We start from the raw sequence: 26435 nt of genomic DNA, 5'->3' as shown, positions 1-26435 counted from the left end.
CTTTTATGAAGCTTTCCCTGTTTGGATGGAGGTTTAGATAGGACATATGGTAATGACATTTTACTTGGAACCTTTCCCAAAATATGTCAGTATATCACCTAATCTATAAATGCAATACAGACTTTTCTCTTTTTAATGGGGAAGGGAAGAACAAGAAAATAACTAGACCACTCCTCAGTGCTCGTGTAAAGCAAAATTTTCAGGGAACATTCAGTTGATGTCTTTATTTTTTTTAAGACTTTAGCTGTAACTTTGCCTTGTTAACCGAGTTGTAAAAGTTTAATTTACATGTGAGTGCTGTATAAAGGAGTCATTGAAAAATCTGGATTGTAAAACTTAATGTTCATCAATACTTCTAATATTTTTCTGTGAATTAATCTAGATGTAAGCATGAATTCTTCAGACTAGCTGTGAATCCCCTCACTATGACTAAGAGCATATGTAAACATTCTCTAATGTTCAGCAGTGCACGTGCTCCTTTAGGAAAAAGTAACTTTTCTATTTCATGTTAAGTAGTAAACTTTTCTATGGGCTTCCTTCAGAAGGTGTCAGCTCTAATCCTAGCTGTTGGCACAGTGAAGCATTCTTGAAAGGTTGGTAATAATTTAAATATTTGGATTTGTAACGTAGGTGTAGCAGGAAAAAGATTGAAAAGAGAGTTTCTGTTACTGGAAACTTCAGAAAATATTTTCTTACCAAGTTGATGCCCATCAGTTTACATTCACCTCTATTTCTCTTTATTTAGGAGCTCAGTGACCAAGCAGGTTCGGACTTTGAAAATACTGAAGTAAGATGGGTTATTACAGTGCCTGCTATTTGGAAGCAGCCTGCAAAGCAGTTTATGAGACAAGCTGCCTACAAGGTAAGGTTACAGGGTGAACTTAAAAATGCCCTTTAAAGCCTCACTTGGTAGGCTATATGTTAAACTATATTTGGGACAAATAGCACTAGTGTAAACGACATTAAATAATAAAGAGTTGGGCTAGAAACATAGAATTTAACTCGACAAATCAGTGGCTTCACATCATGTGTATTCACATTTTAAATGCCTTTTAATGTATTTGCTTTTGTGTACTGGTGTCCCTCACTGCAGGCTAATATTTTAGTCACCTTTTACATGATACTCCTGCTGAATTTATTGTACATGGAAGGGATGCAGTTTTGAGACTGAAGAGAAAGCTGATTTAAAACAGCGGATGCGATTTTGTTTTGTTAATTTCTTAGGTCATCACAGGCTTTTTTCAAATAAGACAAAAAAAGAAGGAGTAGGGAAAGCATAGACCTTCCTCAGTAGGGACTTTTTTTTCCTGTTACCATTTTCCCACCGTAGGAATGAAGAGACTGAGTCCAGATAGTCTGGACATAAAATTAAATTAAAACGTTACTATCACCAGTAGGAGTTTGTCAGCATTTAACTCTTTCCCCTCCCTTCAAAGCCCCCGCAGTCTTGCACATTCCATATTGCATATGCTTTATTTCAAATTCAGTTTGTGTCTTTGATAGACTAGATGTGTGCATTCTTCTTTTCATCAAGATACTCACGTTGCATTTTATGTTATTTATTTTATGCCGCAGACTTGCATAACCCATTGGCAGCAGATACATCATGCGCGGTTTGTGAAATACATAGTAGTTGGTGTGTAATTTGCAGAGTGCTCCTGGAAAGCACCCAGGTTTTCTTTAACTCTGTTTCTAACTACCTCTAATGTTGAGCAACAATTTTTCTTAACAGTCTTTATTGTGGGATTGCTAATGCTAGTGCCAGAAGCAAAACATTCTTAAAGTTCTGATGGAAGGACACGGTTGTAGGTAAATCCGAAACACTAGAGACCCATTCATTATCTCTGTATATTGTTGTCTGCCTGCTGTCTGTGTGCATGTGTGCTCGTGTAACGGGAGCTGTGTAAGGAGCAGGGCAGAGTGAGGTAGATCTCTTGGCATTTCTCATTTGTGGCACAATGGAATGTTGTTGATTAGTGTCTGTGTCTGTGGTTTTGTCTGTGATTGTGTTCTTCTATTGGCAAGCTTGATAAACAGCAAGGACTGACAAGGCTTTTAGCTCAGGGTGTGTGATCAACTGCAGGGGAAAAAAAAAAGCATGTAGGGAAGTAATTGTATGTTTGCTTGACACAGTTGATATTTAAAGGAATGAGGCCGAAGAAAGAAATGCAGAAAACTGAAAGTTCTACTTTCTCATTCAGTCTTCAGATTCCTATTGCAGGATCCAACAAGTGCTTCAAACCAGGGCGTACTGACAGAGCAGAAGTTCCAGCCCTTGATGTTAGCCATCAAAACACACAAGTGTCACAAAAATAAGAACGTGTTCATGAGAACAACTGGAGCATTGAGTAGAGAAAAGCATTAAAAAGGCAGTGATAAAAACCTTGTTCCTGAAAACATGCTGAGGTACAATCACTACTCTAAGCTGATAGTTAACTAGTGGGAAATGAAATGAGATGTGGGTAATTGCTCGGGTGATCTGTGGCAAGTGATGTAACTCTGAGAGAATAGAATTACTGATGACTTCAGTCTTTGGTTCACAACATAAAGCCCAGCCTCAATGGAACTGTTGTGCAGTTGTTAGGCAAATCTAAATATTACATGAAGTTATGAAAGTCAAGTAAAGTGCTGTAGGTCTGCTTCTGCTCTCCACATCCATCAGCTGTTGTCCAACCTGCAATCTTAATGCATTTCTGACATCCACTCATCGCTGTCTTGCCTTAAAAGAAAAAAAATTCCTGAAACTGTTAGTTTGTTTGAGGGCTTCCACAGCTCTCCCTTCCACATGCTGTGCTATTTTGTCATTTCAAGGTGGAATCTGGTATTCCTTTCTGCTCACAATTCTTCCTCTGACCTTCCATCCAGCCTACAAAAGTCTTGTTAATTCTACCTACATAACAGCTTTTCCTGTCTGTGCATAATTCTGAGCTCTCATCGAAGTTGTCACTGATTTTTGCATCTCAGTTACTGCAGCATCATTTTCATGGCTTTGGCAACTCTAATCTGGCCTGTTTTGCTTCCCCTCAGCATGCTGCCGCTAACGGGTTTTGTCATTGCACATTTGACAGGGAGTCAACCTGCATTTGCCTTCTTCGTCTGCGCCATCTCAGCCATAAGCTGCATGCCCTGGCCATGAGTATCTATAATGCTAACTCATTTTCCTCCTCTGAAGCCATATCCAAAATTTATTCTGTCACACCTACGAAAATGTGACTGTCACTGAACTACTGAGATGTGAAAACTGCTCCTAACTGCTTCTTTCTTGCTGTTACCCCACACAATCTGTATTATCTATTGTACTTTTTCATATTCTTAACTCTTTTTCTTCATATTTGAATTTTGCTACATCTGCGAAGTAGATATTTATTGATTCTCATTTGTCTTGCTTTCTGGGACCTCTCAAGATGTTAAGTTTGGTAGGCTGTAGAGACGTGCATGTCTTTACAACCTCACTTTGTGAATTGAAATAGCTTTGTTTCTGGATCATAGTCCACAGACACTTCTTGCTGTTCTGTGCATCCAGAAAGCTCTAAAGCTGTGTGACTTGCTGTTGAGGTCTGGTCACATTTGGAGAGAGCTCTGTGGCAAGACGGGAGCATATCATCTCTGTAGGATCCTGTGGACAGTAGGGTTCATTGTATCTGAGTAATGACTCTTAGGATGCATCAGTCAGGCTTCCCATTGTCCTCACTGTGAAATAGATAGGGCATCATAAATTGTGTTCACTGTACTTGTTTCTGTATTCTAGTTCTTCTGTTGCAAATACTTTGCTTTAGTGTAGTTCCATCAGAAGTTGTGCATTTACCAGTCTTAGAAGGATTCTCATTCTCCTGAAGAATTTGAATTGTGAGAAATTAGTTCTAATGACTGAAATGCTTTCTGATTTTGGTGAGTTTGGCAGTGTGGTCCAGACAGGGTGGGAGGACTCCACCCTGCTCGCCTGGTTGGGACCTGCCAAATGCATGTAGCTATGTTGAGGCAGAGGTTTAGACCCCACCGTGGAAGATAGCTTAGGCAAGCCACTTCCTGCTTATGAACATTCAGCATCAGTAGCGTGTTGTGTGAATATAGTCACAAAACCAGGATCCCATCTATGTGACATCCGAGGTCTTATGGATACAAGGGGATTCAGTGTTGGTCCTGTATTACTAATGGTCAAAAGTAAGTGTCCACTAATGGGAAGATGAAACTCTGACAGTATTGAAGACCATTTTTGTAGAAATCCATGGAATGCTGGTAGGTGGGAATATTTGGTTCAGTCTTAACGGCACTTCGTTGTCTTACCATATTATGTTCCATAAGCAGCAAATTTAATCCCTTTTCCAAATGAAATTCAGGCACTGTGGATTGTGTATCAGAGGGACACAAGATCCGATATTCTTGGTGGAGTCTTTCTTTTAGTGAAGGCATTCTTACAGCTCGTGTTTCAATACAAATTCTTCAGACACAGCAAACACGGAGCAGAATCTACAGACTGGAATTTCTTGAATGTGCCAATAGAAATAAAGTTTTAAGGAAGAATTTGGAGTTAAGAGGAATATGCTGGTGCAGAAGCTGTAAAATAGGTATAAAACATGGTATATCAAATGCACTCAGGACAGACCAAGGGAAAGGGAAGGACGATGCTTTTTCATAAGCTTGCCTGAAGTACTTGTTGTCTTACATATGTTGGTCTGTTGGTTTACTCAGAGATATTGTAGCATTTTTTCTTCTAATGTGAGCTGTTGATTTTGAAATGAAGTTTCAGGGCTCTTATGTAGATTTATATTCCAATTACAAATAGCAAATAAAATTATTTGCGTGTTAAGCTTGTATAAACAAACAGGCAATCTAGATTGTAGGATTAATTGTGTGAGCCTGGAATTCTAGGGGATTGTTTTAAACTGGCTCTTGCACTGAATATTTATGAATTTCAATGTGAAATGAACATGATGAGAATTATTATAACGTTGTTATTTGGCTTATATTACATTGTACTGATCAGTGCTGGCCTGCTCTGTAGGAATCTTCTAAGAAAAGTAAACACATTTGTAAAGAGAATAACTTGATGACACAGAATTTCTTCGCAATGTAAGTGTGGATACCCTGAAATGTAGTGTTTAAATAGCCAATCTTGAACGAGTTTTAAATGAATTATATCATAAGCCTATGTGAGAACACGAAACCACACTCAGAAAAGACTGGTACTATAGAGATTAAAAAGGAAATGTGCTAGATGTTACCCAGAAACATTTTGCATTTTAATCTCCTACCAGTGTTTTTTGTACCTTTAATTAATTTTGTTCACAACTGAAAAAAAAAAAAATATTTTTGGTAAAATAGCAGGAAATCTATTAAAGGCAACGTTTTTCTTCCAGATGAAAATGTAGAAGTCAGTCGGTTGCTGAGCACTGCTGCAAGAGCTGATACTCAGACTGAGCCCAATACGTATGTCAGCGTATTTTGTGAAAAGGCCATGAGTCTTCAAGTGTCAGGATTTAACCAGCATCTGAATGTCATGTCCATGATGAACCTTAATGCAAACAACAGTGTTTAGATTGTCCTGTGAAATGTCACTTCCTGGGTATCAGAATATCCTCGTGATGATGTTTTGGGCTCGGTACAGTTTGGTTTGAATCAGTGTTCCTATATAACAATGCTGCCATTTATTCTTAGTTATGATATTTGTGGAGGGAAAAAAAAAAAGAGAGATTTTAGATACTGTCTGCCTTGAAGTGGGTTAGAAAGCCTTGCTTCCTGCTGAAATGAATGAGACACTGGCTTAAAAGGGCTCCTGTTGGAGCTGCCTAGATTGGGCTCTGTTTAGTAAATCTCTGGAGGATTTATGTAATAAAATCAGCACATCTCTGTGATGTGTGACAACAGAACAAACATGCACTTTTTTTCTACCTTTTGGAAAACATTGGTTTTTTTTGTTTTTAAACTTATTATTTATTTCATTTTAGGGAAAGAGAGAAAGAAGGCACTGAGATAGTTGTGGTCCTCCTAGCTTGTATCGCAGTTGGGGCTGTCCTCTGAGAGGGGGACTTAGAGGCAGGAAGCTAAAGACAATAGAGATGTCAGAGCAGATAAGGAGGTTGTGCTTATTGAGAGCTGTAACTGTGTAAATTGAAAATATAACTGGTGAATGAATCGCTTTAATTAAAGGACAGTAAAATGCATTACTGCATCTGTCATGTTAGTTAGTGTAGTTCTGCTTCTCCGGTCAAGCGAGACATGCTGAGGTTTTAGAAACCCCTGGCAATGTTGACCTAGAGGCAGCAGCAGCTGCGCCTAGTTGCTCTGTCGGGATTTTTATATGAACAGCAAGAAAAATGAGTTAGGGCCCTTTTCCACCATATATGGAGATAGTGGTGGGAGCAACAGCCCTGTGCTGGGCTATTTACAGGTTCCTGAAGTAGCACTGGGCTCCTTGCCAGCGTCTGCTACCTAAACCAACCACTGGTGTGGAGGGGCGAAACTGCCTGCATGTTGGACCCAGCCTACAGCCTCTGAGTGATGCTGATGGAAAAGCTGAGTGACCTAAAGTTCTTCTTAAATGTGGGCTGTGAGCTTGAATGAGCTCTTACTGTTCTGTCATTTTCCCTCTTGATGTGATTTAAAAAGACAGTTAAAAAGCCTGTTTGATATCTGTGAAGTTGAGCTTTTTCTTTTAAGTATAGTCTATTTTTTGGCATGTGGTGCACTTAGAACTGAATTTCATGTGTAGGAACGGCTCACCAGACTTCCTGTAAACTGCATAAAAAGCAAATAGAGTTCAGGCATAAGCAGCAGTAAGAAGCTGGTGAAAGCAGTACTAAGCAAAGGCAGAAATGTGTTGTGTATGGAGCATCCTGATTATTTGTAGCTTCTGGGGTTGTGCCGAGTCCTTGCTTTCACTTTTGTGGTACTAAGATCTTCTTAGCCATAAGGATTGAAATGTTTCTGAAGTGATATGTTTGGAAGGATTCCGCATCTTGCAGCAATGATGAATCAAGGAGTGATAATCTACACAGTGGGATCTCAGCACAGTGGGAAATGTGTACTAATTGATCTCAGCTTACACATTTTAATTATCTAGCCAGGTCCACATGAAGGCACAGGCACTTGACAAAACCATCTGCTAATCCAGGTTTTGATTGTCCACTTCTGAGGTGCAAGTTGGAATTTTTGCAGCTTTTCATTTTGCAAGTAAAGCAGTGTTTTGTAGCATTTTAGGTATGAGCAGATAAACAGATTAGTGCCTGCCGTGCAAAATATGTAGCTACCTTGAGATGCAGACCCTTTGCTCCAGTAGTTGTCCCTGTAAGGTGGAATTTCCTCCACTGTGTGAAGAAAGGAGTGCTACACTCAACATGTGTTTCTTAGGATCTTAGAAATTGCCTGGGTAACAACGACCCCAAGCAAAATAAATTGAGGTAGTCTGACCATGCTTAGCAAAAGCATTTGTCTGCATGAGACAGCCTAGCCATCTATAACAAATCCCTTCATCTCATCAGTGACCACACAAATACAGAAGTTCTGACTTTAGGCAATACTAGTCCACAAAACTCATTATTCAAAGAGCATGCTGAAAGTAAAAGTCACACCTCATTACCTCTCCAGGTGCCACATTCATCTTCCTGCTTTTCGGAATGGGATATTGCTATGGTTTCTGAACAGCTGTTAGGAAGGAGCAGTATTACCAATCGTGCTTCTTGTTTTAAGAGGAATAGCTTTATTAATAGAGTAGGAATTAGAAATCATGTTTGAAATAGATTCTCCTGTGGTCTTTTGGTTCTCTACAACCAAATATAAGTAAATGAACTACTTAAGAATTAAGTTTCCTTCCATGAAAAAACAGTAAAATGAAGCATGTTTTTGTGTGTGTGTGTATGTGTGCGTGTGCTTTAAACTCAACTTCTGCACCCTGAATACACTGAATTTATAGTCTTCTTCATGTAGTCTTTTCTTAAAATGACTGTGGCGTAAAGCTACAGGACCTTTTAGGACACCTGTGTTTTTTATGTTTTCAGACTTAAATAGTGTGGCCTTCAGGCTGTGTAAGAAATGTTTCCTTTTGATCCCAGAAGTTCTCATTGCAAAAATTGCTGAACTCTATAGAGAAATAAGTAAGGTCTGGAATAGTTTTGGGCTTGTTCTGTTGTCATGCTGTCAGATCCAAATGCTCACTGATACAGGCAGGGAACTGACACAGTTCACAAAGGCATCCAGATGGGGTCTCAACAAGAGCAGAGAAGAGGGGGCAGTCACCTCCCTCTCCCTGCTGACCATCCTCTTTTGATGCAGACTAGGAAAATGTTGACCTTCCAAGCAGGACGCTACTGGCTCATGTCCATCTTCTTATTCACCAGGATCCTCAAGTCCTTCCCCACACATCTGTTCTAACTGAATTGTTCTCCCGTTCTATAGTCATATCAGTGATTGCCCCAATCCAAGTTCAATACCGTGCGCTTGGCTGCCCTGAATCTCATTAAGCTCTCATAGGCCTGCTTGCCTGCTTTTCAAATGTGACAGAGAGTGGCTTGGCAGCTACATTAGCCAGTTCGTAGGATAAACTTGTTAACATTTATTGTTTGGTGGTGTTTACCAAACCCATTGTAAGAGTTCCAATTTGAGATACTTTATAATCATCTATCCTGGTTAGAGGTTTCACTGAAAAGCTCCTTTCCCAGGAGCTCCTACCTTTAATAAGCAGCAGTTCAGGCTTCCTACATGAAGGCCCTAAGAAGTCTGTAAATTTTCTGTGGACTAGGTTCTTTGAGCCTCTGGTTTATGCTGGCACTGAGAAAGCATATACTCTGATGTTTTAAATATGAGGGAAAATTGTGTGTGTGTGTGTGCATATAATAAGGTTTCTATTATATGAAGGCAGAAGGGAAGATACCTCGGTTCATAAAAAGCAGTCTGTAATCCCCAAATCCCAAGGACCATTTGAAGATGGAATTATATTGGGATTTGTCTTTCTAAGCGTTTCATGTTTTTTAATTACTTATGCTAATGTAAAGTGTACAAATGAGAATTATTCCAAGGGTCTCTTCCAATTTTGTCCCCTCCTTTAAACTAATTGGCTCTTATGTTTGTTGTCTTTCGTAATTTATATTTCCTTTGTCTGCAAAATGGAGTTACTGCTATACATTCATAACCTGAGATTTCACTTCTCTCTCAAGTAGTTTTCTCACACAGGGATGAATATCTCTGTCCTAGCAGTTAACCATACAGAAATATACACTAAAGGAATTCTGTAGCTGTGATAATTATCCATTATATTTTCACTTGTGAAATGCAAAATACGATCAAGTGGCCATCAGATCTGAATAGGACAAAGGACAGCCTGTGCCACAAACCTAGTTTTAGGGCAACAGACTGCAATAGTTTGAAAATATATGCATTTTTAACATACATTTGCATAAATGCATAGCAATGTTTAAGAGAAAGCAGAAAGCTCTTGATTCTGAAAAGCAGCAAGTATCTCTATGACACTGTAAGTATCAGATCTTTATAGAATCAACCATCACTCAAACACTGGGTTGACTATTTTAAAAGAAAAGAAGGGGGGGGGGGGGGGGGGGGGAGGAGGGGTGAAGAGCCGGGGGAAGTTAATCATCTAGACATTTAAAATCCAAGTATGAACTTTCCAAAGCAGTAGAGCTCTCAGTGATTCCTCCTCTTTGCCTAAACCAGTCACTTCACTGTGCTGTGAATCTGGGTGCATGTGAACGTGCTGTTTCCTTTGTGGCTGTTGAGCAATTTTAAGAATCTGTCTTAGAATCAGTAAGTTGCCTGAGCTAAAGGTGCTGCACAACCTCTCTCTATTGTGTTTATTCATGAGATGCATATTACAGTACTCTTGTTGTTCCTGAAGGCTAACGGCAGAGCTTTGGTCTGTGATGATGGCATAGTCATTTTCAGACTGTTCTTTCACGAATCTTCCTTAAGTGTCAAGGCTGAAGGTCTAGCAGAACTGTATTAACTACATTTTTGGTGTGGCTTCACGACATTCTCTAACCCCACTCCCTGCCAACCCTGCTTCTCTTTATGTGCTTCTGAGTGACAGTGCTGAGGCTCATTTCTCATGTCGCTCATCTTTCCTGGCGTGCTCTGCCTCTGTAATTAGGTCTCAGTCATCTATTTGTGACATCCTAGTTTGGTGCCATAAAACCGGAGAAAGTGCTAGCTGGTGAAAAAGGAGGAGGATCAGAGAAGAGCTCACTTAGTGAGGCACTAAGTGGCTGGTTTTATCATGAATCTGTTAACACAATGAACTGATTAGTTTAAACAGTGTAAATTTCATGAGGCTCTTAATTTCCAACTGCTGTTTTGTGTTGCCTGGATGGAGTCGCACAATACTTTCTTGGTGCAGGCTGCATAGTGCTTAACTTGCAATCATAGCTTTCCTGTTGTTACTAATTATAATAAATATCTTGGAAAATACAGAAATGTTGATGCTAATTCACAGCTTCTGTTTTTCTAGCTGAATGATGTTGTACTGCAGGGCTTTATTTCCTAATGAGCCACATTGTCTTTGCAAAGCTATTTCATGGAATCCAACTCTTCAGATTTATCTCTGAGGCCTGGAAATGTGCCTTTAGTGCTAAAAGCAGATTTTAAATGTTCTTTCTGCCACCCAGAAGGTTAGATCATTACACCCACCTAGTCTGTGCCATTGCTTCAAAAGTGAATAGAGTAACGTGCTTGGTGGAAGTGGCCAACTGTGAAAACTGCTTAGGGGCCCAAGCCTTGAATAGCGTGGACTTCTGATATCAACTTCATGACTGAACCAGTTCATTACAGAGCCGTGCCCTTGATTCCTTCAGCAGACATGCCAAGGCTCTGAAGCCCGTTTTGATGGCCCCCGAAACATCACTTCCAACCCAAGCTGTTCAATGATTCTAAGACATTTAGTCTCTGTGTCTTGCCTCTCCAGCTGTATAATGAGGATTCTTCTTGCACATGTTTATTTGTCTAGTTTGTTTGTACTAGTCTATTTCTGTATGCGGAACTGTCTTATTAAGTGTGAGTACAGTGCCTGCGGCACCTACACAGTACTGAATTGAGCTTTAGATTATTATAAAATTTATTAAAGCAGTAAATTAGAATTCCTCCAGTCAGAACTGATTCTTTATTTCTTTTTTTGAAAGATAAAATTTAACTCACTGTGAAAATAATATAGAGTATTACTCTGTACTTAGGTTATGAAGTGTTTTCTTTTACTGCCTTCCAGTGCATAAAGGACAAAGGCAGCAGTGTACCTATTTTACGGATAGGTAACGTGAGCTGCTAAGGCATACAGAGCCTGCCCAGGATCATCTGACTAGTTATACTGCAGCAGTGTAAAAGTAAAAGCACAGTTCTTATGTTTATCCAGAGAAAATGCAATTTTAAAAAAATTATGTACTTATGTGGGAATAATTCATTTATCTCCTTTAACATTGAAAGTGATGCAAAGTGACATAGCAAACCTTACTGAAAGAAAATGAATCTAGCTCAGATCACTTTCTGTAGTTCAGGGAACTGGATGGAGCGACTGGAACTGGATGGGAGGAGCCATGGGATCTGGGTTCTGGCCCCCATTTGCAGCAGCTCTGGAAGTGAACGTGAGCATTGCCCTGTAGTAGACCCAGCTGTAGTTTGCTTTGGCACTGACTCTAAATTCTCTTTAAGTAGGGGTCAAGACTTCATAGACTGCCTGCATAGATTTGATTAGCTCTAAATCCGAGGAATGCTCCTTTGTCACCTCTGTTATTTCTAATATATACAGACTCTTAACCACTTCTCTTGTATATTTTGAGCCTTTTTTTCACAGACTTGGATGAAATTAATACATGTGTTAGCCACATTTTTGCCATAATGAAGTTGCTGATTTTATATTACATTTATACAGCCCCATTTTGACAGATTGACGCTTTGTTATTGCCTATGTTAGCATAACATTCTGATACAAGAACCACGTGAATCTAATCCTACGTGCATGGTATAAAATACATCCTTTTTTTCTATTTTTATCTTTTTATATTTTCATCTCCCCAGCCCTTGCAGAAGATAATCAAGGTAGAGCGGTGTATTTCAAATCCAAGGAGGTTAGGACCCTCCTAGAGTCAACTAGCATGGATCCACTGTAGTTACTCTGTAATGTGGTGCTTATTGCTATGATGCTAAGAATGTAATAGATGCTCCACAATCTAAGCAGCTTGGTACTTTCGAGCACTGGTTGTTCAGAGCAGGGGCTGCATCTCTGAAGATAGTGCTCTTAGTGAAGTTCTGGACACGTATATTTGGTTGGTTGGATCCAGAAAAGCTCAGTAGCTAAGTTTTTGGATAACTCTTAGGTTTCTGCTTAAATTCGAGTGTCCTTTAGTTCTCTATATATGTTCAGCATGCTGTACTGAGTCACAGTCCAGTACTCAGGATTTGCAAATTCTGAGATAAATCAACACTTGGCAGAATGTATTTGTGGTCAGCTATGGCTGTCATGCAGTAAGACATCTTCGGCTGCAACAGCAAAGCTGGTGTGTCATGTTGAGAATTTGCCTGTATCTGGATGGTAGAGTTATGTGTGCTCCAGTGCTTGAGGATTTGAAGCATTCTGAGTGAGGTTTGCTGGTGATGATGCATCTTCATGAATGAGCAGCAGTGCCCTGGCAGCAGCTCAGAGGTGTGTTTTTACTGGAGTGAGTTAAGTGTGGGAGTTTCCCTGTCATAGTATGAAGTCCTGGTGCTCAAACAGATGCACAGAGTAAGTTTGGGGAACTCTTCATCTTGTTCAATGCTTCTTCCAGGTGTATGGATGCAATAGTCTTATGGAAATCACTTTGAAGGATTTAATGCTAACAAGTTTTCTGTATTTCTTTGATGGCTTTCCACATTAGCATTCTTGGGAAAAATGCTGTCTGTTCCCTTCATGTTTCATTGGTGATGGCTGGGTTTATACTGCAAGTGAGGGAAAAGATGATCTCAGACTACAAGCAGGATGTGGGTCTGTTGTAAAGTCCACAGTTGCCCTCAGCAAATCAGTCAGCTGCCAAAATGATCTGTGTAATAAGGCCTGAGATACTGCTTAGGTCTGTTCTGATCAACCCTGTTAACTTCTAAATCTTTACTCTTACTTGCAATGGAAAGTGGGCAGCAGTGGGCAAGGCAGATGGAACCAAACAAATGGAAAACATAGCAAATTTTGGAACTTCTGAAGTTAAGATTCCTTTTTGTTGACTGCCTGGTGCTTTTACTGTTCTTTCTCTGCATGCTTTTCCTCCCGTCCCTTTCTCCTCAGCTGTAGCAATGGGGCAGACGCTGCCTCCTATGTCTTCATCTTTCCAGACCATGTACTAACATAATCTCATCATTCCTTTCTTCCATAGCAGCATGTATCCAGTCACATTTATCTCATCTCCCATTCTCCCCTTCTGTGCATTGTTTAGATATATATATACAGTGATGTGCTATCTTGATATATGGAGAAAAAACAGAACATAAATATCGATCTTTATGTATGTATACATATATATTTACACATGACAATATATATATGTAGGATGTCTTATATGTTTCATTGTACCCAATGTTTGCTAGGGCTATTTTCTGAGATGAAATAACACATTCCTCGTTTTTAACTGGCCTGTCAAACTCTGTAAGGAGAGCTTTGTAACAATAACAAAAAGAAAAAAAAGATAGGCTTCATGAAATTCTATTAGGATCAACTGTGCTTTGAACTGTTAAAAACTGTCATTTCTGTTGAATGTTTTCCTCGGGAGATATTTTGAATATGTTAAAATAGTATCTAGTCAGAAAAAGTAGCAAGAATAGCATCTGCTGTACTTGGAGGGTCTGAGAACATGGATCTGAGTTCAGGCACTTCAGGTCACTGCCTTCCTCTGCTGATGTGAAGGCAACGATGTGAAAAGTTGAACTGGTCTGAACTAGAGGAGAGGAAGAAGCAAATGGTTGTGTTAATAGTTTACTGTTTTCTTTTAGCAGGATCAGCCTTGGAAATAAATCCCTAAATCCTCCTCCACCCCAGAACAGATGACTTTGTAATTAATATACTCTTTTTTTTCTTAGCTAGGAGATACCAGTGCATTTCTTATGCATGTAACTCAGTTCTTGTCATCTCTGCAAATACTTTGTAGTGCAGACTTTGGATTTTAATGCCCTAGCAACAAATTATGTTTTCCCTAAAATATAGTTATTTCTTTTCATGCACATTTGAATAAAGGCTTAGAATTGCTTTGTCAAAGGACAAAGGTTCAGAGACTTCTTGCAAAATTTCCTAAGGCAAAGGCAGGAAAATATTGGGATAGATTGTGTGAGCAGACTGTACATTCATGGATGAATGTAACAGATAAACGTGTCAGGAATGACCAAAAATTAATTCGTATCTTGAGTGTTGTCCCTTCCAGTGCTTCCGATTAAAGCAGGAAGATGCTTTCAGTAAAGATGCATCTTTCTTATGTGCTGTAATAGAAGGAAAAAAATTAATTAGTAAAGGGAAAGGACCATTTTGTGCCCCCAAATTTTACCCTCGTAGTGCTTTTTGAACAAGCTCTAATCTGAGTTTCTAGCCACAGATATAATCTGGCCAATAATTAGCACAGCCCACGGTGTAGCTGTATGAAGGAAGCTAAGTCCAGTTTTCCCATGTAATTCTGCCTTCTTTGGGGTATGCTATGGAGCAAACACAATGGATATGTATATGTTGAAGGGAGAATTTGCTAGTAGACTGACCATGGAGACAGAAAAATGTTCATTTATATATTAATCCTTAGTCTTCACACGCTTAACTGAAAAACAAAAGCGAGCAGGCCACAAGTTGAGCAGAAAGTGCTGAACGATATGGTGTTCTTTTAACAGAAAGTTGTACAGTGGGGGGAAGTGAGGATGAAAGGAATGGAAACATTTTTCAGCAGCTTTTTGATACTTTTCTCTAAGTGCAGCTCTAAGAGTGAAGTGGTTGCATGTTAAGTTTGCTTGAAAATCTTTGCATCTGAAGGCTGAAAATTCAGAAAGCAAATAGAGGGAATGGCAAATTGTAGAGTTATCGAATGGCTTGGGTTGAAAGAGACCTCAAAGACCATCCAGTTCGAACCCACTGCTGTGAGCAGGCTTGCAAATGTTAGAATATTTTTAGGCTTTTTCTCATTATAGTTTAAGGAATGTGTCCTATTGAATTTAATTCCTTGAAAACTGAGCATTTTTGAGCTGTTATGAAAGCAATTGTGCTTAAAATTTATTTTGGAACAGAGAAATGTTGATTTTAAGTCAAAAGATACATTACTGGCAAAGCGTATCATGTATTCTTAGTAAGCTGCGCAGTGGGGAGAAGGTTGGTTTTGGCGAGGACTATATATGTCTTATATCTTCTGGGATATAAAGCAAGGCATACTAGAATTATCACTGGGAGAAGAGACACCAAAGGTATTCCTGACAGGAGGCTTGGCCCCTCCTAGCAGGCAGATTGATGGGTTAGTTAGGAGGTCTTTTTTTATGCTGTTCAGCTCAGGCCTCAGGAGGACTTTCCTCCTCTCTCCTCCTGGCACGCATACAGTTGCTCGGTTAGACAGCATGGTAAGTGCATGCCTACCTCCTTGCTATAGCCTGTGAAGTGGTGGCTATCCATTGTGGGCAGGATGAGTCCCAGCCCAAGGCTTTTGGGGAGCAACAGCAGCTTTATTTGTGTGTTAACTTTGAGGGTTGACCTGACTGAACGTGGGAGCTGGGGATGTGCTTGTTCTCCTGCTGGAAGGGTCTGTTAGGTGATGGGACCTCCCAGCCCATTTCTCTGATTGATTCTCTCTCACAGGCAGGAATGGCAAGCCCTGAAAACCCTGAGCAGCTGATCATTGCCCTGGAACCTGAGGCAGCTTCTATCTACTGCCGGAAGCTCCGCCTTCACCAGATGATAGAGCTGAGCAGCAGAGCGCCTGTCAATGGCTACAGCCCCAGCGACACCATTGGAACTGGATTTACACAAGGTGCTTATTACAGTGTCATTGAAGTTGGAAAAGACCACTAAGATCATCTAGTCCGACCATCAACCCATCCCCACGTTGCCCACTAAACCATGTTCCTGTGTGCTATATTTCCATGTTTCCTGAAAACCTCCAGGGATGGTGACTCCACCACCAACCTGAGCAGCCTGTTGCATAGCATTTGCACCACAGTATTTTTCTGCCTTTACTGAAATTAATACTTTCTGATGGGTCACTTTATATTTAATTGTTGTAAACAAATAAGTGTTCCACTAGCTGCGTTATTGAAGCAATGTTAAATTACTGGATCTCAATCAGACTCTCAGTCTAAGGTGTTACAGGACAGAATCTGGTAGGTGGTGGCTTTCTGCTAGTGGATGCCATTCTCTTTCTTAATTGTGTCAGGTAAAGGCCGTTGGGGATGAGAAAGGTTTATTATTAAAATTAATGAAAATAAAGTTTGAGTGAATTAATTTGGGGTTAGAATTAAAGTTTCGTAAAGGCATGGCAGGTACCCAAGACAAGCTGAGAACAGATTAAGGAGGAAAGCTGTTTAGCTGTGAACAGATGCACTCCATGGACCATCTTGTTGCAGTGAACTCAAAACAAAAGAAATTACTGTTTGCAATAGCCAGGATGACTTTACTTCAGTCATAATTAAAGACTGGCTCTGGTGATTGCTTTTAGTTCACAGAAATGAAATGAAAGGACTCCCATTGGCTTTAGTGTCCATTGCTTGGACCTCTTGCTCGTCTTTGAATGCTGTGTGATTTGAGCTGTTGGTGTATGAGGCTGACAACTTGTCTGCATCATAGGGTTTTTATGGAGCAGGTATGAGTGAAAGCAAAGCCTCTCATCTCTTTCTGATCATAGGCACTACAGAAATGAGAAGGAAAATGCATTCAACAATTTTCCTGCTTCACATATCACGGGATGTCTATCTTCTTCTGTACTATTTTATATAGAACCTTTGAATGAAAGCAAATGAAAGTAATACAAGAAATGCCTTTTGAACATCCAGTTGTACAGATTGATTAAGAAGCTTAATAGCAAAGGCTCTCACTGCTCTACTTTCTCTTTACAGACTGTTTGGCATCTTTTGAATGTCTAAGTAGAAATTAAGTCTTGTAGGCTGAAGTATTGTTATGAGATTGTGTCCTCCATGTTTCTAATAGGTTGAGTCTTAGTCAAGACAGAATTTAATTGCTTATTATGGCATCACTAGATTCTGCTTCGCAGGCTGTTGCGACAAACCAGAATTTTCATAAGTACAGGCTTTAGTCGTCTGCCTGAGTTATCAGAGGGTCAGACTTAGTGATCACTGTGAGCCTTGAGAAGTTGCAGAGCTGTGAAGCAGTGCTTTCGGGTGCTTACACTGAGGCAATATGGCATCCTGAATGTCTCCAGAGCACCCAGCATGAGGAGCTGCTTTTGAAAATCTTGGGATGTTCTCTGCCAGCCATCTCAGCTCAGGTCTGTCGTTGGCCAGGGCTGCCACCGTGTGGTAGAGCATGTGCCTGAATCAGGCTGGCAGCAAGGACAGCTTCTAGCTTGTACATAGAAGTCAGCATATAGTAGCTAGGAAGGATTTGTCTGTAGCTTTCACACTAGGTCATTGTTTCTAATTCCAGTAGTATGAAGAAAGATCAGAAAAACTGAAAACTGTTTTTTCCTTCTCTCTAGAAGTGATGTTGTAACATTCCTCATCCAGTGCAGTAGTTGTTCATTTGTTTTAAGAAGCGATACATGGAGATCTGTCAGCATGCTTGCACTCGTTTCCTGCCGCACATGATATCAAATTCTTTATGCTCTTTATGCTTCGTAATACTCAGTCATTTTCTCTCTGTCTTTGACTAGCAAAGGAACATGTCCGTCGCAATCGACAGAGTCGCACCTTTTTGGTGGAAAATGTTATAGGAGAAATCTGGTCTGAACTGGAAGAAGGTAGCGTCCTTTCTTGAATAGACTTTGCTGTCGCTGGTTTTATGCTGCTGGCAAGCATAGGGTTTCCCACAAACCTGCACTGTTCTCAGAATGTATATGTGTTGGAAAACAAACAAATTAAAGTACATGTGCAGCTCTGAGTTGCTAAAGCTGAACTGCAATTCTGTATAGCAGAATACAGTTATTAAGGTGATGACAGAATACAATCCAAGTTTCAAAATATAGCTAGACTATTTCTTCAGAACAGCCTTTGTGAAAATGCTGTAATGTTAATTTGGTAATGCCCTGAAGTGGACACCACTAGCACAAGTAATTCCATTAATCCCCTTTACTTTTATGTTAAATCAGTAGCTTTTGATACCTAAATTTTGTATTTACTATAAGTCACTGCTAATGGAGATGAATTGTTCAGAATAAAGCTTTATAACTTTCTGTAAGTCAAGTATCTCATTGTAATATGTTGCTCTGATAATGTAAGTCACATTTGCTTATTCCTTTGGCAAACCAGGTGACCGTTACATCGTTGTTGACAGTGGAGGAGGCACAGTAGATATGACAGTCCATCAGATCAGGCTCCCCGAAGGACATCTTAAGGAACTATACAAGGCAACAGGTAGATAGCACTTCCGCTGCTTACATTTATGCAATATTGTGATCTGTCAGTGAAGAAAATACACGTCTTTACTAATCAATATATTTCACTAACAGTTCTTCCTGGAATCAGACCAGTATTCAAAACTATGTAACCTATCTGCTGTCTGGACAAGGTCACTGTCCTGATCTGCCTTGTTTTAGTAAATTTATGATCTTCCACTCCTTTAAGGGGTCTCTGATGAGCTATTCTGAGAAGTGCTGTGGAGATAGTAAAAGCCAAGTGTGTCACATTGAGATCCTTGTAAAATTTCCCTAGATCTTAGGGAAGGCATGTGTGTTCCAGTAATTGCACAACCAGCTTAACAAGCGTGGTCTGCCATCCTCTGGCAGAAACTCACAATGATAGATCTACAACAAGTGCATTAAAGCAAGTACAATGCTTTAATGATACTCCCTTCCTGATCTCCAAAATCCTCTCTTTGTCTTTGCTAAGTTGTTAACCCCATACGCTTGAGCTGGTCTTTATCTGTATCATTCACTGCTGAGTGTCTGCAGTCTTGGAGGCTTTAAGACAGCCTTTCTGCTGCAGTGTTACAGTGTCTAAGATGTATAAAAGTGAGGCAAAGGTAAGATCATGTTCTGTAGTAGACAGACTATTTCCCGTGACAGTCCTAGTAGTGTCAGTCTGAAGTGTATTTGGTTTACCTGAAATCTAATACGATTTTCAGAATACTAAAGCTGTGCTTTGTTTTTAATACAGGTGGGCCATATGGTTCCCTAGGTGTGGACTATGAATTTGAAAAGCTCCTGTGTAAAATATTTGGAGAAGATTTTATTGAGCAATTTAAAATCAAGCGTCCTGCTGCCTGGGTAGATCTGATGATAGCATTTGAGTCCCGGAAACGGGCAGCAGCTCCAGACAGGACCAATCCACTAAACATCACTCTGCCTTTCTCCTTCATTGATTATTATAAGAAGTTTCGAGGTCACAGTGTAGAACATGCCTTGAGGAAAAGCAAGTGAGTAGATGATTGAACCCAAACAAGTGCAGAATTGACTAATCTTTAAAAATACATACAATTAAAATATCTTAATTACTTGAAGTCTGAAGGATAGTAATGTAAAAGAAGTGTCTATTGCCATACTGCAGTGTTCCCCTAGATATACCGAAACTAACAGAACGAGATAGAAAAAGTGTAAAGGTAACACAGAATGCACATGAATGAAAAGGAAATTGCTAAGCTAAATGGATGTGCATAATGAAATAATATAATGCCTCTATTCACTTAACAAATATTATGGCTCATTAAAAATACTGTTCTCTCTGTCTCTTGAGACTTTGCATGCTTGCTTGTTTTCCTTGCTTGTTTCCAGTGGCTTTGGCCTGCTGCTGCTATAATCTAAATGTTGCCCTTCTGGGGTTGAATCAGTGCTGTTTCAGTTGAGTGAACAGTGCACTGACTGCCAGCTGTTTCAGGAGGCAGATAAACATTGGTAATGCTGCAGGAGGCAATCAGGCGAAGCAAACAGCAATTAAGCAAGCAAAAATAGCAATTGTCCCTGGAAATTTTATGTTGCTCCATTTGGTATGGGGCTGAAGTTAGATGAGGTACTTTTTTCTAAGTGAACTGCATACAGATTCTGTAAACTCATTATTTATGTGTCATGTCTGATGACTGTTTGTCTGTACTCTGCATTCTCTTAATATCCTTTCTAAATGTTCTTCTTGTTGTTGTTTTTTATGCAGCGTGGACTTTGTGAAGTGGTCTTCCCAAGGAATGCTGAGGATGAGTCCAGATGCAATGAATGCACTGTTCAAACCTACAATTGACCAGATTGTTCAGCACCTGAGTATGTATCTGTGTGTAATTCCATTTCCTGACTAAACTGAGACTGAAACTTGGCTTACCTGTTTCAAACTTGTAACAGCAATAATAGGAAACACCACTGCTAGTATGCACTAAATGTGGGCAGGGAGTTTAGTTTGAAACATTTGTCCTTTGAAAAGTGATTAGGAAGGTAATTTCAAGAAAGGGGCATCACCTTTAATACATCTAACTATCTACTTCTATAACTAGTTTTTCAGTGTGATTCAGTCCTGTTGTTGCTTTAAAGGTATTTCCAGGGCTACAATAATTCCCTAAAGAGCAGTGTTTTAACCCAGATCCTACTTTTCTTTTTCCTATTTCAGACAAGAACAAAATAATGCCAGAATCATAACTAGTATCTGATTCTATCTGTAATCAAGACCTGTAGTTTATTTCTCATCAGTGTAAGGGCTTAGAAAGTCCTATTTTTTGATGGCTCTCCAAATCACTGAGATCTTGGGAACGCAAGAAATAAATGATGGCTCCTGTATAAAATATATATTTTTATATATGTGTATTATTTATTTATCTGGCAATGAAGATAACACAGCTTTGATGGGAAATTTGTTATATAAACTCTCCTTCATGAAAGATTGGATTTGTGTGAAGTATAGTACATATACTGAGCAAAATATTGCTGTTCTACACATTACCAAGTGTTAATCAAATCATATTTGGGATAGAATATCCAACTTAACAGACTCGCTGTGTGAGGACTTGTTAAGTAGAACTGAGAAAACACAACTTAGTAAGACAACCAGGACAGAACAGCTTCTGTGTGAGCAGGGAGGGAGAGGCTTCACATTAAGGCAGTTGTGACGGATACCTCAGTCATGCTGTGTCAGTTATCTGAATGGACTACGAGTGAGCCTACAACAGAACTGTGTGATGTTCCTCAATGTAGGGGATTACTTTGCAAAAAAATCTGTCTCCTTTTGCTGGTACAAGCCAAATGAAAATTCTGTTTAGAAAGCATAAATACCAGTTCAGAAATATCATCTGCTTTGAGGCAAGTGCTCATTCACAGTCATTGCCCCATTGAAACAGAGTATAGTAAGAAACCCCAGAAGGTGGAACTGGTGCATGTTGGGAGTGGCAGTGGAGGCATAGATGTGAGAGTTTCAAATTTTATGCATGCACATGGAACATTGATGCATTGGGCATTTGGAGTTTCAGTTGACTTACTTTGCCACTGAATTTTTCCCTATTGGATGGGCTCTGTTTCTGTACAGGTGATGTGTTCGATAAGCCAGAAGTGACCAATGTCAAGTTTCTGTTCCTGGTGGGTGGCTTCGCTGAATCCCCTTTACTCCAGCAAGCTGTCCAGAGCGCTTTTGGTTCGAGATGTCGAGTCATCATTCCTCAGGATGTGGGGCTCACTATCCTCAAAGGAGCTGTTCTCTTTGGTCTAGACCCCGCTGTCATCAAAGTGCGGCGTTCACCTCTCACCTACGGTGTGGGTGTGCTGAATCGGTTTGTGGAAGGGAAGCATCCACCGGAGAAGCTGCTAGTCAAAGATGGCACGCGTTGGTGCACTGATGTCTTTGACAAATTTATCTCCGCCGACCAATCTGTAGCCCTTGGAGAAACTGTGGCACGCAGTTACACACCTGCCAAACCTTCTCAATTAGTAATAGTGATCAATATCTATAGCTCAGAACAAGATAATGTCAGCTTCATCACTGAATCTGGAGTGAAAAAGTGTGGCACCCTTCGCCTGGATCTCACAGGAACTGATGCTTCTGTGCCAAACAGACGGGAGATCAAAACACTTATGCAGTTTGGGGACACTGAGATCAAAGCCATGGCCATTGATGTTGCCACCTCTAAAAGTGTCAAAGTTGGTATTGATTTCTTAAACTACTAACAGATGGTTTCCCCCACCATGGCCTGTTTGTGAGACTCATCGTCTACTATTTCATTTTTTGACTATCATATGTCACATAATCATCTTGAATTTCAGCAGGCTATATGGGAACAGCTAGTAAGGTGGGGTATGTCATGCTTGTGCCCTTGAAGGACCAAAGGTTGGATTTTAAACCATCCTTTAAAAGTTTGAGGAGGAAAAGCTTCAGAGGTAGTAAAAGTTGTTCAAGCATGTGGAAAGATCTGCCTTTATTAAGTATTATTATTGCATCCTGAAGATTGGTTAAGAAATATAAAATCATTATTTCCTTGCCTTGCTCTTCTTCCTCTTCCTCCCAGGAAACATTTGCTAGCCCAGGTGGTTGGTGTAGGGGGGTATCTGTGTGGGGCATCTGTCTGAAACAGCACCATCCTCTGAGCATGGAAACAAATTTGTAAGTTACAGCTTTCTTTTGGTTTTTGGCCTGTACTTTCATCAATGTAAGCACTGAAAATCAGGGATGGAAAGAAGTAGGAAGTGAGTGTCTTCACTTCTGAGGTCACACTGAAAAGAAAATCCTTAGAAATCCTTAAAAGTAGATCTAGGAAACATATATTTTAGTAGCCTCGTGTTGGTTATCCAAGCTTGAGGAGGTCTTTCTTGTCAAAGCTCTCTGAACTAGCTATTGGATTAAATAGCTAACATTACCCTCATTATACTTCAGAAATTTATTAAGAGCAAAGTAATTTCCCTTTTTAGGTCTTGTAAACTTGTATTTATTAGTTTCCATCCAGAATCACAAAATAGATGAAGTTGGAAGGGATCTCTGAAAACTATCTGCTCCAACCCCTAAACTCTAAGCTAGAACAGGATGCTCTGTCCTTGCAGACTGTGAATATCTTCAAAGGTAGAGATGCCTAAACTTCTTGGGGCGATCTATTCCAGTGTTTGACAACACTCACTATAAAAACAAACAAACAAAACAAAAAACCCCCCACATTTTTAAAACCATTTTCTTATGTTTTAATTTGTGCCCATTGCCTCTTATCCCTTCACTGAAAACTACTGAGAAGTCTTGCTCCATTTTCTGTGTCTTGTTAGACTTTATATGCATTCCTGATTGCTTCTTCTTGAGTCTAAAGTCCTAGATCTCTCAGCCTCTCCTCTTACAACTGATGCTCTGATCCCTTTGTTGTCTTTGTGACACCTTGGCAGACTTAGCCGATAAGTCCATGTTGCTCTTGTACTGAGAGGCACAGGACTGGATGCCAGATGTGGTCTCATGGGGTCTGAACAGAAGAGAACGTTCACCTTCCTTATCCTGCTGGCAGTACTTTTCCTTGTGCAGCCCAGCTGTTGGTATTTTTTGCCTCAAGGGTGTGTTGCTGGCTCATGAAGACTGTCTACCAAGACCTTTGAGGTCTTTTTCCACTAGGATGCTTCCCAGCCAGTGGATCCCCAGCATATTCTGTTGTATGGAGTTATTCCTCCAGAGATTTAAGACTGTGCACTTCTCTCATAATCATATTTTTTTCTTGTTAATTCCCATGTTAACATTTAGAAGTACAGTTAGATGATGGCTGTCCAGGAGAATAAACTGATAACTTCAGTTTTAAATCCACTCCTAGATGGTGTATGGATGCTAACCTAGATAACCATCAAATACTGATGCTTTCAGAGCACTTACATAGAGCTGCCTGATTACCTGCTGGAATTCATTACATTTTTGAACTTGCAGTTTTAATTCTTAAACTAAACCTTCCTTTCTAATAATTTGAGCATGGGTTGTTTCGGTTACTGACACTTTAGGGAAATGAAAGCTTTATCAATGTTTTCACTGATTTACATTCCAATCCTGCACTTAAGCTTTCCGTGTTTATCCTGGAGATTTGCCACTGTAAAGAGTCGCAGAACTGGTCTGCTGCATTTGCCATTGAGTTTTCTGTGTCTGTTGCAGGATTCCCTAGTAGAATATGAAATCTGTTCAGCATTCAGCTTTAAAAAAAGAAAAAGTAATGGAGAATGGAGTCACAGTATCCGGCTGGATACTTTCCTATAATTACAAAGTGTGCTTTCTAGCATTCAATTTCCTGCTGCCTGCTAAATGCTTTAAAAGCTAAATACTGGGATTTTTTTGTGTGTGTTGCTTTCCATGGTTTACAAACAAGAGAAACTTTAAGATGAGTTATGAACAATATAATTTTATGTATATACAATATTTAAATATTGTACAGACTCTTTCTTTCTACAGTGCTATTTTCTTGTATAAAAATGCTCTTTGCCTCTGTTGATTTCATTCAGCTGTTAATTTTAAATAACATAGTTTCTCAATCAGCTTCCATAATTATAGGCTTTTAAAGATGGTAAGATATGAAATGTAAAAGGCTGATCTTATAATAATAGGAAGGAAATGTTGATGTGTCAGAAAATACAACATTCTTCCTGCAATGCAAGTCACACCAGTTAAGCGTATTACACAGATGCACTTGTATTTTGCTGGGATTTCATTTCTTTGTTTCAGATGGTGACCATTCCAGCAGTTCATCATAATAATGGATGAATCCTCCTGTAAAAAGAAGTTATATTTAGCTTGTATGATCTGAATATACAGCTTATATATACAGTAAGGATCTTTTCCAGTTAAAAAGAGGTAAATGCTTTCCAGAGCCAGGTAACGCTGATTTGTAGTAGTTGCAGGTCTCTGTCTGTCACTACTTCCTACCAAACACTAAATTCTTAAAGAGAGAAGGCTTCACGGTCTTTGCATCCGATGTTAAACAGAATGGTTCCAATTAAACAAGGATTTGTTTCCAGTGGCCTTAGGTTAATGCAGAATTCGATACAGTTAAGGTCTGCAATCCCCCCCCAGGAAGAGGAGGTGAACTGTAGGGTCTTGTGGCCCTTGGGTTTTGTTCTGTTTTCAGCCCGTCTGCTGGGAATGCTAGCAGTAGTTTCTGCAGCTCTTTTGAAGTGTAGTTCCCCGCATGGTAGAGATTCTTTGCCCTTTTTTATTCACCTTTTGTAAGATTCTGACCTGACTCAAACGGGCTTTTGTTGCTAAAGTGATTCTACTGTAACTGTAAAATGTGAAGAGTTTGCATATTTTTGCACTTCCTTTTTCAGTCTCATGAGAGCACTATCTAGCTCTTCAATGCAGAACACTGAACTACTGAGCAAAATTCCAACTGTCCTCGTTGTGCTCTTTAAATCTGAGAGTGGAAAATTAGCCTGTCCCTCTAAGGAATTAGAATTGTAAGTAGAATGTTATGCTATGGTCTGTAGTTTATAACCCATTTGAACAACTTTACATTGTAAGTGGGAAAGGGATGCCCATTTTGATAGAGGATGTTAGGCTGTAAAATTAATATGAAATTTATTAGGAAATTATGAGTCATTTTTAGAATAGTCGTTCTGGTACTTATGCAGGAAGTTTCCTGTACTTTTGGTAGGTATTTCAGATGACATTGTGCAACTTAATGTTGAAAAGACAAGGCCTGCCATCCTTATGCAAAGCCAAAAGCCCTGACGGAAGTTTTGCTCTAAGGATGGACTTGCGAGTTTGAGTCAAACTAGGCTGAAAGTTAGCAATGAATTGTGATAGAATGATTACTTGTACTAGAATATGATACATGTGCAGTAATGGTTAAGATGGTTAATATTGCTATATTCATGCCAGTGAATATATACAGGAGTTTTAATGCATTATTATGAGGAGGCTAATTATGTATTGCAGAGAATTAATCGCTGAGATAAGCTGCATATTTATCATATGAAATGGCTTAAGCGGATGAATAGTATAAAAGTTGTTGGGCATAACGTCACAATACACACCTGCTTGAAATAGTCTTAAACTATATTATAAAACCAACCATTGTGGTCTTGTTCACCCCTGTGCAAGATAAATTCAGACTTCACAGATGTTTGGAGCTGTTCACAACTTGATTGTACCTTGAGTGTTCTTGTGTCCTCAACCATGTCAAATAAAATACAGTAAAACTAATTTTTCTTTTTGGGTATTACTACTCTGATGAAAATGGCTGTGAAGGGCCAAGTGCTTATGCTTGCAGTTGGTTACACCTTTGTATGCGCGAGCGTTGTATATCAGATTTCTTCTTCCTTCTCGATGTGCAGACGCCTGGAGTCCACGTTGGCCTGAGATCACTGTCCACTGTTGGTGATTACTGAAATCCCACTGCCGTTTGTGTAGCTCTGAATAGGATGACTGTTGGTGTTAGGATA

General features: G+C 39.7%; 1 protein-coding gene across 3 annotated transcripts in view; it reads left to right on the top strand.

Annotated features, from left to right (window-relative positions):
- HSPA12A (heat shock protein family A (Hsp70) member 12A) overlaps window positions 1–26196 on the top strand; it is a 47972-nt gene extending 21776 nt beyond the window's left edge. For all 3 annotated transcript variants that reach the window (XM_015867424.1, XM_015867425.2, XM_015867426.2), the window contains 7 exons: window positions 746–862; window positions 15776–15947; window positions 17802–17888; window positions 18397–18501; window positions 19243–19501; window positions 20230–20333; window positions 21583–26196. In XM_015867424.1, the coding sequence (XP_015722910.1) occupies window positions 746–862; window positions 15776–15947; window positions 17802–17888; window positions 18397–18501; window positions 19243–19501; window positions 20230–20333; window positions 21583–22217 (1479 nt within the window). In that variant the 3' untranslated portion in view covers window positions 22218–26196. The remainder of the gene's footprint in view (window positions 1–745; window positions 863–15775; window positions 15948–17801; window positions 17889–18396; window positions 18502–19242; window positions 19502–20229; window positions 20334–21582) is intronic.
- Window positions 26197–26435: the final 239 nt, after the last annotated feature.

Source organism: Coturnix japonica, chromosome 6, assembly GCF_001577835.2.
Source record: "Coturnix japonica isolate 7356 chromosome 6, Coturnix japonica 2.1, whole genome shotgun sequence".
Classification (NCBI taxonomy): Eukaryota; Metazoa; Chordata; class Aves; order Galliformes; family Phasianidae; genus Coturnix; species Coturnix japonica.
Note: the sequence above shows the minus strand (reverse complement) of the source record. Positions and strands in the feature narration are given on the sequence as shown.